General features: G+C 41.1%; 1 protein-coding gene across 1 annotated transcript in view; it reads right to left on the bottom strand.

Moving 5' to 3' along the window:
• The window catches only part of INTS13 (integrator complex subunit 13), a 31,305-nt gene that overhangs the window by 4,168 nt on the left and 10,646 nt on the right, over positions 1-16,491 (bottom strand). The window contains exons 7-14 of the mRNA XM_054386530.1: positions 11,780-11,908; positions 10,103-10,187; positions 8,227-8,316; positions 7,178-7,267; positions 5,619-5,797; positions 4,714-4,884; positions 3,222-3,376; positions 2,084-2,314 (exon numbers count right to left, since the gene is read on the bottom strand). Coding sequence (XP_054242505.1) covers positions 2,084-2,314; positions 3,222-3,376; positions 4,714-4,884; positions 5,619-5,797; positions 7,178-7,267; positions 8,227-8,316; positions 10,103-10,187; positions 11,780-11,908 — 1,130 coding nt within the window. The remainder of the gene's footprint in view (positions 1-2,083; positions 2,315-3,221; positions 3,377-4,713; positions 4,885-5,618; positions 5,798-7,177; positions 7,268-8,226; positions 8,317-10,102; positions 10,188-11,779; positions 11,909-16,491) is intronic.

Below are 16,491 nucleotides of genomic sequence, written 5' to 3'. Positions count from 1 at the left end.
GCTGACATTGTTGCTGAACCTCTCTCCATCTTTGATAAGTCCTGGAGAACAGGAGAGGTGCCTGACAACTGGAAGAAAGCAGATGTCACTCCAGTCTTCAAAAAAAGGCAAGAAGGAGAAGGCACGCAACTACAGACCAGTCAGCCTCACCTCCATCCCTGGAAAGATGATGAGGCAGCTCATCCTTGAGGTCATCTCTAACCACATGGAAGACAAGAAGGTTATCAGGAGTAGCCAACATGGATTCACCAAGAGGAAATCTTGTCTAACTAACCTGATAGCCTTCTATGAAGTTATGACCAAGTGGTAAGATGAGGGAAGAGCAGTGGATGTCATATAAATTGACTTCAGTAAAGCTTTTGATACTGTCTCCCATAACATCCTCATAGAACAGCTCAGGAGATGTGGTGTAATTGGTTGGTCAGTGAGGTGAATTGCAAACTGGCTCCACAACAGAGTTCAGAAGGTCATCATCAGTGGCACAGTCACCTTGGAGGCCTGTGGCCAGTGGTGTCCCTCAGGGATCAGTACTGGGTCCAGTTTTGTCAATATCTTTATCAACCACCTGGATGAGGGGCTTAGAGAATACCCTCAGCAAGTTCCTGATAATACAAAACTGTGGGGGGTGGCTGACACCCCTCAGGCTGTGCAGTCATCCAACATGACCTGGACAGGCCAAGAGCCGGCTGCAGGTAAACCTCATGAAGTTTAATAAGGACAAGTTCAAGGTCCTACAGCTGGGGAGAAATAACAGGCACCAGCACAGGTTAGGGGCTGCCCTGCTGGAAAGCAGCTCCACAGAGAAAGACCTTGGAGTGCTGGTGGACAGCAAGTTCTCCATGGAACAGCAATGTGGTCTTGTGGCCAAGAGAGTCAATGGGATCCTGGGATGTATCAAGAAAGGTGTGTCCAGCAGGTCTAGGGAAGTTCTTCTACCTCTCTACTCTGCCATGGGGAGACCACACCTGGAATACTGTGTCCAGTTTTGGGCTTCCCAGTTCAAGAGAGACAGAGACCTGCTGGAGAGAATCCAACAGAGAGCCACGAGGATGATTAGGGGACTTGAGCATGTCCCCTATGAAGAGAGACTGAGATCCCTGGGGCTGTTTAGTCTGGAGAAGAGAAGACTGAGAGGGGATCTGATCAATGCCTATAAATATCTGAGGGGTGGGTGTCAAGTGGAGGGGGCCAGGCTCTTTTGGGTGGTTCACAGTGATAGGACAAGGAACATAGAAGATTTCACCTCAACATGGGGATAAACTTCTTTAGAGTGAGGGTGACAGAGCACTGGAATAGGCTGCCTGGAGGGGTTGTAGAGTCTCCTTCTCCGGAGATATTCCAAACCCACCTGGATGCGTTCCTGTGCAGACTACCCTAAGTGATCCTGCTCTGGCAGGGGGGTTGGACCTGATGATCTCTTGAGGTCCCTTCAAACCTTACATATACTGTGATACTGTGAAATGATCAAAGCATGCATAAAGCATGAAAATTAATCTTCACACCACAAGCAGGTTTTGATCTCCTTTGTAGTTTGAAAGACGTAAGAGACTTGAACGATGCTTACCATTTACACAAGCTACAGTGACAACAAGAATTATAGACAGTAGGTACGTAGACAATCAATCCTGACTAAAGGATTAGCTGAACTGAAGAGCCAAATATATCTGGATTATTTACCTGAACACTATCCACAGCTTGAGAGAAACAAGCTGCTTGCCTCCAGTTTTCAGTCATACTTTGTATCTGTAAAAAGCAGTTGTGTCTAACAGGAGCTGTTATGATAAAATCCAACAGCAGCAACTCCCAAGTTGCAAAGCCCTGCTAAGTAGTTAACTTGTCCAAGAAGCAGACTGCTTGTAAAATATGTTAATTGCATCACAACAAGATGGTATTTCCCCAGTTTAGTAATGGTGTCTGATCCAAAAATCCTGGGGATCCACACTCCATAGTAGTGCACACCAAGGTTGCAAGCTCAAACACATTAAATTGAAACCTGCAACTGTTTCACCACAGTTCCCTATCCCTTGGAAGTGAGTCCAGACAAAAATTACACTCCAGCTTTATTTCACTTCAGAAAATTTACCTCTCTGATTCTTGCCACGGCTTATCTGATTCATAGTCTTTGCCCAACTTCTCTGACTTGTCTTCTTTGTCTTCTCTCTTTCTACCACGTTTCTTGCGCTCTTCTTCTTCAGGGGGTTTGCTCCTGCAAGCCATCAAGCACTCCAAGACGCGCTGGTGTTTGTCAGAGTTGTTTATGTGTGCTCGCACAAGCGTCTCCAGTTCATTCCACATTATCCGGTACTGCTCATCCCTGAACAGGGCCAGGAAACAGTTATTACACACCTAGATCACTAAACTATGGAGTAAATTAAGATTAAAAAACAGTCCAAGAAAAAAAAGAAACCCCAAACAGAAAAAACTCTTTGTCCTCTTATGCTACAGGTCTATCCACCTGAGATTACCCCATCCTTGAAACTCAAAGCCATATCACACACAGCATTTCCCAATTAAGAATCAGAATTAAGTTTTAACCCAAATTATGTCCACAGAAATAAAATTCTTCACTTCCACGAGATCTCACCCTCAGAAAGCATTCTGAATCCTCTCAGCTGTTTGCTAACTACACAGTGCCAGGGTATACAGAGAGTCACTCACACACTGACACGCAAACTATTTACTATTTAATTCTCCAGATTAAAGGAAAAATTAGGAAGAGCTGCACCAGGCTACTGAAAACTTCCAGGCATAGGGGAAAATCTATAGCAGAATTTCTCAAGACAATTCTTGGAAGTACATGCAATGAGTGAGAGATATCAGGACAGTGTTTTAAAGGAGTAGCCCATATGTTCATTAACTGTTTCAAAAGGATTTGACTCTTCTAACAGAAACCAATTTTAAAGCATTGTTCATTTCTGATATATTCCACTTCCTCTCTCCTAGCTTTTATCAATCTCTTACCCTTCCTGATGACAATCTTGGCTTCCATATTTTTAGCATGCTCTGAATCCTTCAGCAGTAGAACAATGTATTTTTCCCTAACACAGCAATATCAGTGCTGCAAGAGCCCCTGCAGGTACCGGCAAAACATCCCCAGCATTTGTTTCACATCTGTACAGCATTTAGTTTACTACGCACTGCCTCTGACCTAATCTTAAAAAATGTCAAGAGACTATTTCTGAAAAAAGTCCACTCTCAATTAAAGGAGATATGCATGTCACCTTTTTGGGCCCTTTCCTCTTGTACCAACTGTTGAAATGGGCAGGGGATCGTTCTTCCTCTCCATGTCTACCAAATTGTATATTGTTTTTTGACAGTTCAGAACATCCTCATCAGTCATTGCTTCTTTTACAATCACACTGGCTAAGGGCACCACCTGTAAGACAAAACAACCATCACCAACAAGAATATGGGTATGCTGCAGGAGAGGCACAGAACCACAGAACAGTAGGGGCTAGAAGAGGCCTCTGGAGATGGTCTAGTCCAATCTCCCCTGCTAACATAGCTTCACCTAGATCAGGTTGCACAGGAATGCATCCAGGTGGATTTTGAGACTCTGCAGATGAAGCATAGCTCCAGCACCCTCACAGGAGAAGTTTTTCCTCATGTTCAGTGACACCTGCTGTGTTGCACTTTGTGCCCATTGCCCCTTGTTCTATCACCAGGCACAACTGAAAAGAACCCAGTCCCATCCCCTTGACCTCCAATCTTAATATCTATCAGCATTGATTAGATCCCCTCTCCAGCTGCTCTTCTCCAGGCTAAACAGCCTCAGATGTCTTAGCCTCTCCTCATAAGAGAAATGCTCCAGTCCCCTCATTTTCACAACTGTCCACTGGACTCTCTCCAGTAGTTCCTTGCCCCGCCTTGAGCTGGGGAGCCCAGAACTGGATACAACACTCCAGATGTGGCCTCACCAGAGGCAGAGGAGAATCTCCTTCAACCTCCTGGCCATACTCTTCTTCATGCACCCCAGGAGACCATTGACATTTTTGGACTCAAGGGCACATTGCTGGCTCCTGGTGAACTTCATGTCCACCACTACTCCCAGGTCATTCTCCACTGAGCTGCTTTTCATCAGGTCAACCCCTCACCTGTACTGGTACGGGGAGTTATTACTCCTCAGGGGCAGGACTCTATGCTTGCTCCTGTTGAACTTCATGAAGTTTCCTCTGCCCAGCTCTCTAGCCTGTCCAGGTGTTACCAGATGGCAGCAGAGCCTGACAGCCTGTGAGCCACTCCACCCAGTTTGTCCCATCAGCAAAATGGCTGGGGACACCATCCAATCATCTGAATTGTTGAAAATTTTGAACATGACTGGACCCAGTACTGACCTATGGGCAACACTGTTAGCTACAGGCCTCCAATTAAACCCTGCACCATTGACCACAACCCTCCAAGCTCTGTCATTCAGGCAACAGAACCATGAACAACACAGAAAACACCCCCCTCTTATCCTTAACCCAGTAGTAACTCTGAGCAGCTATAGGTAGATTCACATTTTCTTTACCCGGCAGTACTGTAGGTGTCAGGTTCAATAATTCCAACTCTACTTAGCTGGCAATTCATAATCTATTGACATTAAATACAGAGTGTGAATTTCACTTAAGTGAAAAAAAAAAAACCTGAAAATAAACTGATTTTGTGGCAAGTGATTTATAAAAAAAACAAGACGAAACTTAAATGGAAGATTATAAATCCTGGGTTACTTACAGCTTGCATGTTGAAGATGGTAGTCTGAGAAATAATCATAGGCCAGTAACGAGTATGTTTTTCTAACTGATCTTTAGCACGTTCCAAAGGAATTTCAAGACTTCCATCAAGCTTATATCTGGGCTCTAGAAAAGGAGTTAATCTGTTTTCCCTCATAAATTCACCAAAATCCTAATAACCAAACAAGACACAATTAGGCATTTCTCTAACAAAGTAACTTCCACTGAATGGGCAGAACAGCACAGTATTGCTTATTACTACCTCAGTACCACCCACACCAATAAATTTGACTCTAACAACCAGAGCCCTGCTCCTAGCTTTCAGATATACATTATTTGAGGGGAACACAAAAATAGCTGTACAAAAAAACGGTTAAAAATTGATGAAAAGTTTTCAATGAGGATAGCTTCTGGATCTGCAAGGTCTTTGACGTATGGTGAGAGGTCTGTTACGTTTTCTCTGGAAGCCATTCTGCTTATTTACAACAGATACGCATTGAAAAAAATGAAAAAATGAATGCCAACTGATTGCTCTATATCCAGGGTTCAAAGATGGTAACTTCACCTTTTCTCTTTATTGTACAAACCATTCTGTGCAACCTATCCTTATGACAATAAGCAGAAAAACTTGCCAAAAAACTTATTCTAGAATCAGAATAAACTTTAAATACTTGTAGTGCATAAGAAGTCACTTCCTTGACAGGGAAAGGAGTCTAGGAAGCAGTAGCAGACGTACTATTCCATACTAAACATGTCAGCAATGCAAACAGAAACAGTCTGACTATGCAGTCCTCTCCAGAGGAGGTAACAGTATTTCCTTGACAGATCTATGGCAGCATGTTCCCATCTCATATAAGATAAGCAACAACTTGAAGAAGGAAAAACAAAGAAAAAGTCGACTCTTACTGTAATCCGGTAGTCAGTGACTCTTCCACCACACCCTTCACTAATTGATGGGGGATCTTCTAGAATTGATCTTGAGCTGCTTAATACATGCAGAAAAATTTCTCCTCCATGGCTGCTGAGCATGTGACTAATAACTTTAGATCCAGACTTGCGCGGCTGCTCCAACAGAACAGAACGACCTGTTGGAGACAGGATCAGTTTCATTAGTGTGCTGCAATTGTGCATTAGGAACTACAGGTACCCAATACAGGTTTATACCTAGCCTGTAAGGCTCTGGATCCATTAAAGCTGTGCTTTCAGCTAGCTCTCCTTTGGGCATTTTCTACATGGCTTTACACAGAGCACAGTGTCATATATGCTCTTTGCACAGGAAGATCAAAAAGCCTCTCTCCTGGACCAATCATATCCTCTGCAAGATATCCTTCTTAGGAAAACAATATATATTTGTAAAACATTAAAATAATGTGTTGCGTAAGGGGTTTTTTCCCTTATGATTAAAGATTATTTGCTATTTTTAATTATCGGATTCTTTTGGATACTAAACTTGTTTGGCCCTACTGCAGAATCTCTTAATAAATGCCACTTTATAAAAGTAACCAAATAGTCTAACTGCAGTACAAAGGTATCAGTTGATATTATTCGTTAATGCTTAAAATGGATACCTTTTTCTGACAGAGAAATAAAACTGCCTTTTTCATAGTAAACCACACTAAGCATAAAAGGGTGCATTCTTGAAATGAGCTGTCATCAGGAAGCAAAACTAAGATCAGAAGAGTGGTTGTCTGAAATTAGCTATTAATTTTGGTTCCAACTATTTTTATTAATCAAAGTACTTTGCTAGTACAGAATCTTTAGAGAAAAACACATAGAAACAATGTTTAAAACTACTGCACATGTATTTAGATATTCAAAAGAAGATCAACCATCCATTTAAAGGATGTTTGTAATACAAACCATAAAACCCCCACATTAATTAACATTGTCTACCACCATTTGTTCAGAACAAGCAGCTTTGGCTTAGGGTTTTCACATGTATTTAAAGGGTAACCACTCACAGATTTTTAGTGGCCAGGGTCAAGATCTTGCAAATCAGTAACTAAATCTAACCTACTTCTGCACCAATGGCAGCACACACAGGTATGTCTGCTTCAACTGCCCAACACAGGTGGTCATAATCCAGTTGAAAGCTTTCTGAGGCTGCCCAGCATCTGCTAAAACTCAGGCACAGACATAAGTTGCTAATGTTTTGCAATAGTCAGATAAGCATCATGACTGAGCACACTATCACCTTCTGAGGGGTGGTGTTTCCTACTAAATAGCATGAAAAGTATTCTACGTTTGGATTCAGAAAGGAACTACCAGAATTTGACACCTGCTCCTTTTGTCCCATCTTCAAGTTTCAAAACACATTCCATTTGCATTTGAGTATATTTAACACCTTCCCTCTCCTATTTGATGTGTTTGAATAAACAGACATTTACTGCTGTACCAACTAAAACCATGGTAAGTGCTCTGTGCACAATATTAACAATTAAAACAAATTAGCCCAAGAAATTTACCATTAAGAAGAAAGTTAGTAAGGCATGAGGAAGGTCGGCTATTTACATCGACTGGTGAAATCCTGTATGCTCCAGTGCAATAATGCAATTCTGAAAAATAAACAAGTAAAGTTCAGTGTTATTCCACACACAGAAACAACAACAAAAATATCACCTTACAGAAGAATGGAAGAGGAGGAGCCTGTTTCAAAAATCAGCAGAACGAAGCCCAGCTGTTTCTCGATCAAGTCTGCTCCTTTCACCATCTCCTCACAATCATTCCAGTACCTTTAAACTTAAATCCTAATGCAATCCCAAGCCCTATTTCCAGCAGGACTTCCAGTTCATCTCTTCAATTATTTCACTGCATCAGTCTCCTCTAAACTTCTCTTACCTAGAGATTTTTGACCTGCTTGCTCAAATAGTCAGCAGGTCTTGCTGGTAATCTAAAAGGTACATGAGCTGAATGGCCAGGGGGCTCCTATGTTACCTCCAAATCTTCCTTTGCTTTGATTTGAATAGAGATCTCTCCCTTGCTCAGATCTGAAAGTTAATATTGAGGGACTAGTCTACGGATAATATTGCATACATTTCATCATCACACAAAGCTTTCTAACACAACACTGTAGATTACATTAAGACAGTACTTTTGACTTCCCTCCCTTGTGAAACCAGAACTAAACCCAGAAAAGATTCAATGTATCAAAGCTGCTATGCTGAAATAACACCACTGTCAAACTGACAAGGTGTGGGAGGGACAAATAATTACTGCACACCGGAGTCAATGAACAGCTTCATGATATTTAAGAGGAGACCGAAAAAAGCCACCTAGAAAACCATTGCTACCCTCACCTCTTAACACAACCCCCTGACTGGCCAAGATCAGCAGAGCATTTTATGACCATTAGTGAAGTAGGGTACAGTCAGCAGCAAAGTTAGTTGAGCAAACGGCAAACCCCAGCAGTAACAAGAAACAAATGACCTCCTTTTTCATATTCTCATCAGTGTACAGAAAGAACAATGCTCAACAAAGGTTAGAGAACCAGTTTTTAAGCTCTCATTTTACCCACCCACGCTGTTTGTTCGAGGAGTACACCATTTCAATGTCACAGTTTCTTTAAATGTGCCTTCTCTGCTGTTGCCACCTGTATGATTATCACCTGCCACAAAAAGTAAAAAAAATGATCAGATTTCCTCTATTACTGTATAAAATTCTGAACTTTTAAAGGGTGCAAAATACTTCTAATATGAGCATATGCAAAACAACCTAATTTTACCAAGTTAGCTCGAACAAGTCATTAGCAGTGACAGCTGCAAAAGTATCCTTTTGAAGTCATCAGCCATTGCACATCTTAGAAACCAATTCAGCAAACAAAACACTGCAGTTCCAGAGTATATTCCACAGGCACAATTCAATAACCAGAAAATTCTGTTTTCTCTATCACAGGCAATCTTTTTAATCTCAAATGCCCAGGTCTTCAGGACAACTTATTTTTTGGTTTCCCACACAGAAATCAGAGCCCCTGACCAATGAAAGCCAATACTGATCTAAAGGCATATTTCACAAGTCGAGCTTCTGGGGGAAAGTAGCACTTAGTGTCATCAACCAGTATCTTTGCTGTGTCAGACTCAATCTGAGCATCTGAGCAAGTTTCTGTGGCCATGCATCTTTCACCATCAAAATACTTTCATGAAATACCTCAGTGATAACTGGTCTGACAAAAAACACCTGAAGGTTTTAAAACATACAGTCCTGCTACTAGCAAGTTTTGTGACTCACGATTAGCTGAGTTTTGCATTGAGTTTCAGAATTAAGTTTCACTTAGCATGTTCAAATCCACAGTAACTGGGAGGAGCGAAACATCAACGTGCAACATCATATTTCATCTTAGGGTTTAGCCTAATCTTTCATGTTAGAAGATGTATTTCATATCAAAGATATTTACTCACAAATGATCTAACTGCATGACAAATAAGCAAAATCAAGTCACTTACATTTCACAGAAATAAGATCAATGTAACTGAAATCCTACTTTCCTAGCATCACAGCCATTAACAACTACAAGATTTATTTTAAAACAAATAAAATAAACCAAACTGTACAGGATCTAAGAACTTTTCCCTCTCAAGGTTCTGATGAAAAAAAAAAAAAAAAAAACTCAAGAGGAATTGCACTTGGAGTTTGTTATCTGCAGATTTATTCCTTGAGCCAGAAGGTCTTACAGGACTATTTCTGAGCCCTTACAATAAAGTTTTATACTCTCAACATGGAAACACAAGCTCAGATGACTGAATACATTACTACAACATCCTATTTTTTCCCCTCAATCTTCATTTATACACTTCAAATTTTACATCAAGCACTGTTCCTTGACCAAAACAGTTTTGCACAAAGCCTACTCTTATGCTTCTTAACCTCAGCTGAGTTACTAAAAAAAAAAAATCATCCCATAGTAATACCAGATAATTACAAGCTTACAAAAAGGATACTAGGTATTTCAAATACAACACAAAAGCTCAAAAGCTGAACAACTATCTTTTCCAAAACAACTGCTGCCATAAACAGGCCTATGGAATGTAAGTAATGTCTTAGTTATGTAGAAGTTATTACCACACAGATCAAAAATTGTGCAAGGAGTAATTTTTCCACACAATTGTAAGAGGCACTTTCTTTTGTAAAAGCATTGCGCATCTGCTCTTATCTTTTTATCTCAGTAAGTTAATGTGTCCCCCTTAGATATCACGAATTCTAAATGTGTGAAATCGCATCTGATCAATTAAGCATTATTTTCAGTGTTTATCTTTCATTATTAAAATATGCTACTAAAGAGTAAGACTCCAATGTCAATATGCTAATTACACGTGAAATACATCAATTTGAAGCTCACAAGCTTTACTTCTAGCAGGCTGATCAGAGGCCACTTTGCAAGGACTGTTTCTACTTACCACTCTTCAAAAAGTCAACATGTGCCTCTTTGTGATGAAGCAGCTCCACATCATAGTTAGCTGACGTGTTAGCATGTTGTTCTTCCTTCAAAAGACAAAGGCAGAGAACAGCAATAGTTAATGTAGCTGGAGGTCATCGTTTTCATAAATGAAATGATTCTACCTTTCATTCCAAAGTCTCCAAAGAGCATAAAATACAGGACTGCACTGAGGAAAACTCTTTGCTTTCTGACCTGTTTGAAGATGCAAACATCTGCTTTTTCTTTTTTTTTTTTACCTTTTTTTTTAATTCTATGAGCTTCCTCTTTATACAGAATGTCATGACAGGGTGCAGTGTAAAATAGAAGTTAGTCCAAATGAGTCAAGTTAAGGCTATGACACATTGAACACCCCTAATAGTCATAACTTGGCAGCAACAAATGGTCACTGCAGATTAGTGTGTCAATCACATTTCATAACTAAGTTACAGGAAATCAACAAAAAAAATCCATACTTTTTGAACTTATCATTTCCTGGTACTTAGGATATAAGAACTGTACTTGCAGCTGCAATTTTAATTGAAAAAAAGGGATGCTTATAAAGAAGACACTGCATCTTTAAACAGCTACAGAAGACTAGCAAAAAATCAGTAACTTGGGTAATTTATTCCAAATTAAAAAACAAAACCGAAACCCATGATAACCCAACAGAGTCTATTACTACAAGGAGAAAGGCAGAAGGGAGAAGCATACCAGCAGCACACAGGTCAGAAAGTTACAGACAAGGTATTTGCAAACTTAAGTCACATTTGTGCCATGACCCATGTCTGACTTCCATTAAAGCTATGAAAATCTCCGTATTTTAATGTCAAAAATTCATACAATATTACTAGTTTTAAAATATGCAACTAATAACTGATACTAATAGACCAATGAATTTTTAGAATCAGGAAAGCTTATCTGCCCCTGCTCTTTGTTTGAATACTGATGCTTTGGTTGTGAACAATTGTCTCTTGCTGCCTGATCTGAAAATTACTGTGAACTTAATACCTGAAATTCTTAATGCACTGACTTTCCTTCCAGTAGAAATGAACAAAAAATTAAAAATAGGGACCAACACAACTTTGAACAGAATATGTTTAAGTTAATATCTTCAAATTAGATATATCCCCTACCCCCATCTCTGGTTTATGGATCTTCAAAAACTGGAAATAGTAATGGAAAATCTTTAGTCAAAAATCAGCTATTAGTTACAAACACCTTTATGTTGGGTGGGCATGATAATGAAACAGAGGAAAAAGAGACTCACTATGCCACTGTAATGCACAAGGGTCAAGAATACCTAAGCACAACTAGAAAAGGACAAAAGAATCACAGACTAATCTCAGGTAAATAATATCATATTTATATCAAATAATGCAGCCAGACCTAAAGTAACACTTGTATTGCTATGTCAAAAATCGAGATTCAGCAATACAACATTTTGTTCTGTGATCCTTTACTTTCTCCCCCCTTAATTTTTACTAACCTGCTCACAGACATTGAATGTGGGCTAATAAAAAAAAACAAAAAACAAAAAAAACCAGAAAATGATATGGAGAGAAAAGCAATGCAAAAGTTTAATTAAAATACTAAAAGTTTTCAAACAAATTTAGAAGTGATGCAGCTAGTTAATGCAAAGCTATTGACACAATATTACCTTCATAGGAATGTTAGTTATTGTGGTTGAGGCCAGATCAAAGTGCTGTTGTACTAAAACATTGAGTTTTGTAGCCAGATGCCGACCTGCACGGACACTGTGCACTTCACTGGTTAAAACAGGTGAAAGCTAAAACAAATTGATAGAGCACATAGGATTGATCAGTTGGGCTGTAGTACAAATGCTTATTCACCTGAGACTCCAAAAGAAGCATTACTAAATTTGAGTAGGAAGGAAAAAACCAACTACCCACACCATGGTAAATTAAGGAAGAATTCTCATTTAGGTATTTGGCCAATTATTGTACTCACAGTTGCTACAGTTTGTCAAAAAATTAGAAGTGTGCTAAAAACAATTCAAGCCAAATGTTAATATGACAATATGGGAAAGAAATACTCTTAGTGGCAGATCTGAGCCTTTCTTTTCCCCCTCTCTACCTGAGTAACAGAAACACAGTAATTTGTGTATACCTAACCTGCACATGCGCCATACCTACACAGGTGAAACAAATACAAGCCATAAGATACATTTGATTTTTCCTTAGTCAGCAATGTGATGGTTTGAAACTGTCTTTTTAATTTTTCCTTGCAAAGTTCAGAACAGAGAAAGTGAAAGAATGTAAATAAGTCACTATTGGGTGTAAGAAAGCAAAATAACGATTGTTCTAAACACTTCCATTGGATAGATAGAAATGTTTAAGAACTATTACCCAAAACAAAGTAGGCATTCTGCGTTCTGCAGTGGGGGCAGCTGCTGGGCTGTCTGGCTGCTGTTTCTTCTTCTCTTCTGGCTGAAGATAACACGTACTGACCTTGGCAGCTAAGTTAACTTTCTGCTTAACTAACTCTGCTTCTCTGTCCAGGGGTGAAGCTCCTGGGAGAGAGAGAGGCCCCTTTGGGAGGGTCCCCTTGGGGGGAAGCAAAGGGAGATCGGTTGTGCTTTTCTATTGATTGTATGTATTTGTAAGTGTTGTGAATTTTGTATATTTGTACATATTCATTGCATTTCATCGTAGATTTTAGACTCTGCTTGTAAATACAGCCTTCATTTGCTTCCAGACTGAGCTAGCCTGGTTATTGTTGGTGGGGGGGGGAATTTCAGCTCACACTGACACACTTTTTATTTTTTGGCACCCAACGAGGGGTTCGATTGCTTGTGATTTATTTCTGCTCAGATTAGGAAGCAAAATGAAGCTGTTTTGGATTCTGAGTCATTCTATTTTGTCTATTATCAGTATGATTGTCTACAGATGGGCCATTTCTTGCATGATAGACAAGATTGTGAGATATGTGGCATATAAGTAATTTCTTTGGGTTAAGAACAAGTTACTGAATGTTGGTGAATTCTGTTGTGGTCTTATTGGGCTAAGAAGCTATGGTAACTCAACTATGGATCTGCTAGCAGACACATTTGAGTTTGTTACTCCTCTTACAACTACAGAGGGTCTTTGGAACCAGTGGTACCCTAGATATCTTGTGCTAGCCTTAATCTTAATTTTGTTGCTTCTTGGAATAATCATATGGCTACTGATAGAACTGTGTCAAGAAAGACATAAGGCTACTTGCTCTTCCAACTCTGCTGTGAATGTGAAAACCAATCCAGTAAATTTGGTGGCCACTGTAACCAGAAAGCGTAAAGGAGCTGCAGGAGGAGATGCAGATGCTGCAGGAGATGGTGCAGATGGAGATGAGGGTCCTTCTACTCAGGGTCCTTCTGTTAAGAAAGATCCTTCTGGTGAGGAAGAGAGGGTTAGCCTTAAAACTCTGGTAGACCTCTTGAGACCCCACATGGATGATGGAGATGTAGGTCAGGATGTAGACCCTGGTAGATTAGCAACTGCTGGCAGAGCCTCTGAACTCAAGGAAATTCAACGGAGGATTACAACAGGATTATGGGGACAGCAACCTCAGGATGATGATGATGATGAGGATGACATACAGTCAGCTAATGCACCCAGACAGGAAATTAGACATGTGAGGAAGGATTACATCAGAGGAGATAATGAGCCAGTCCTGTCTTGGCTAGCCAGGTGTTTTGATATGGGAGCCCCAGCATTGGTGGTAGGCGACAAGTCAGCCTCTCAGTTGGGGATGCTCTCAAAGGATACAGGCATAGACAGGCACCTAGGCAAGTGCATTGGTAAAGTTTCTCTGTGGGCACGCCTCCTACTGGCAGTCTTGCTGAGGTACCCCAGCAGAGATGATTTACCATGGAACCCTAAGCCTTGAACCACAATAGCTAAGGGAATCAAGCGTCTGAGAGAATTTGCTGTGAGGGAAGTAATGTATGGAGATCATAAGACTCTGAATCATGATGAAATTCCTGTTGGAACAGGCCTTGCCAAAAAGCTCATTAAGCTTGCTCCTCCAAATTATGCTACTATTCTGGCAAGCAGGATTGTGGCAAGAAATTATGGTGGAGTGCCTCCCACTGTTGGCCATTTCACTGACCAAATGAGGCAGTTGGAGGATAGTCTTGCACGTACTTCTTTGGTTTCAGCCATTGAAACTCTGTCTGGAGAAATAAAGAATTGCATGAAAGAGCTGAAGGAGGAACTTAAAACCTCCATATCCAACTTGATGAAGGGGGATGATTCTGGTTCCTCTTCCTCCAGATGGATACAAGTTTCAGCTGTTAGGAACAGATGTGCTCCAAGAAGGCCATTCCAGAATAGGTCAAACCAAAACAGAGAGCAGAAGCAATCACGTGGCAGTATCTGGGTAACTCTGCGTGATCAGTTTGGTGAGAACATGAACAGATGGGATGGTCAGCCAACTTCTGATCTTTTCAAGAGGTTACAGGAGCTGCAGAGGGGCAGATCCCGAGGCAGCAATACCAGGACGGTAGCTGTCACTTCCTCAGTTTCCCAGAACAACTCTGATAGCTCCAACAGTGATCCTAATTCTGGTGCTGGACGTTGTGCCAGCTGTACATGTGGAGGTAATCCCCACCATTAGGGGTGCCCTGCCTTCCGCCAGGGGGAGGTAAGGGATAATGGAGATAACAGAATCTATTGGGATGTGTACATCCAGTGGCCTGGCACTTCAAAATTTCAGAAGTACAGGGTCTTGGTTGACACAGGAGCTCAGTGCACCATAATACCATCAAATTATCAAGGGGGAGAATCTATAACTATTCAGGGAGTCACTGGTGGATCTCAAGAGTTGTTTAAGATAGAGAGGTTGACATAAGCTTAACCGGGAAGCAGTGGAAGAAACATACTATTGTAACAGGTCCTAATGCACCTTGTATTTTGGGAATTGACTTTCTGAGAGAAGGGAGTTTTAAAGACCCTAAGGGTTACAAATGGGCTTTTGGAATAGCAACTGTAGAAATTGATGGAGGAAAATTGAAGTTGTCCATTAGACCTGAGCTTTCAGATGAATCTGCAGTTGTGGGACAACATGAGATAGAGGATGTAAAGCTGCCGGTTGCTTCTCAAACTGTGCATCACAGACAATACAGAACCAACCGTGACTCTTTGGTGCCCATTCAAAACTTGATTCGTCAGTTGGAGAGTCAGAAGGTCATCAGCAAAACTCATTCACCTTTCAACAGTCCAATCTGGCCTGTGCGAACGCAGAATGGAGAGTGGCGTCTGACAGTTGATTTCCGTGCCTTGAATGAAGTAACCCATGAGTGCAGCTGTACCAGACATGATGGAACTCCAATATGAGCTGGAATCCAAGCAGGCCAAATGGTATGCTACCATAGACATTGCTAATGCTTTCTTCTCTATTCCCATAGCAGAGGAATGCAGGCCTCAGTTTGCTTTCACCTGGAGAGGCATTCAGTACACATTCAATTGTTTGCCCCAGGGGTGGATTCACAGTTCAACCGTCTGCCATGCAGTGATCCATGATGCTTTGGAGAAAGGTGGAGCTCCAGAACACATTCAGTTCATCGATGACATCATCATCTGGGGTGAGACTGCTGAAGAAGTCTTCGAGAAAGGTAACAAAATCCTTGACATTCTCTTGCAAGCTGGTTTCGCTATTAAGCGAGACAAGGTAAAAGGACCTGCCAGAGAAATCCAGTTTCTGGGAGTGTGGTGGCAAGATGGTCGCCGTCACATCCCAATGGATGTGATAAACAGAGTCTCCACCATGGCAAATCCCATCAACAAGAAAGAAACTCTGCGTTTCTTAGGCATAGTGGGATTTTGGAGACTGCACATTCCTGGATACAGTCAGATTGTGAAACCTCTCTATGATGTGACTCGAAAGAGAAACAGTTTCCAATGGGGTCCTGAGCAACAAGCAGCCTTTGACCAGATCAAGCGAGAGGTAGTCCAAGCGATGGGTCTGGGATCTGTCCGAACTGGTCCAGACATTAAGAACATTCTGTACACGGCCGCGAGTGACAATGGTCCAACCTGGTGCTTATGGCAAAGAGCTCCAGGTGAAACACGAGGACGTCCTCTTGGTTTCTGGGGTCGTGGCTACAGAGGCTCAGAGGCAAACTACACTCCAACAGAGAAAGAGATTTTAGCTGCTTATGAAGGAGTGAAAGCTGCTTCTGAAGTGATCGGAACTGAGTCACAACTTCTTCTAGCTCCTAGATTGCCAGTTCTGAATTGGATGTTCAAAGGCAAAGGTTCTTCACCACATCATGCAACAGATGCTACCTGGTCTGAGTGGATGGCTCTGATAACACAGCGAGCTTGAATGGGAAATCTCAAAAGGCCTGGTTTGGTGGAGGTGATCACAAAT

Source organism: Indicator indicator, chromosome 14, assembly GCF_027791375.1.
Source record: "Indicator indicator isolate 239-I01 chromosome 14, UM_Iind_1.1, whole genome shotgun sequence".
Taxonomy (NCBI): domain Eukaryota; kingdom Metazoa; phylum Chordata; class Aves; order Piciformes; family Indicatoridae; genus Indicator; species Indicator indicator.
This window is presented reverse-complemented; position numbering and strand designations above follow the sequence as displayed.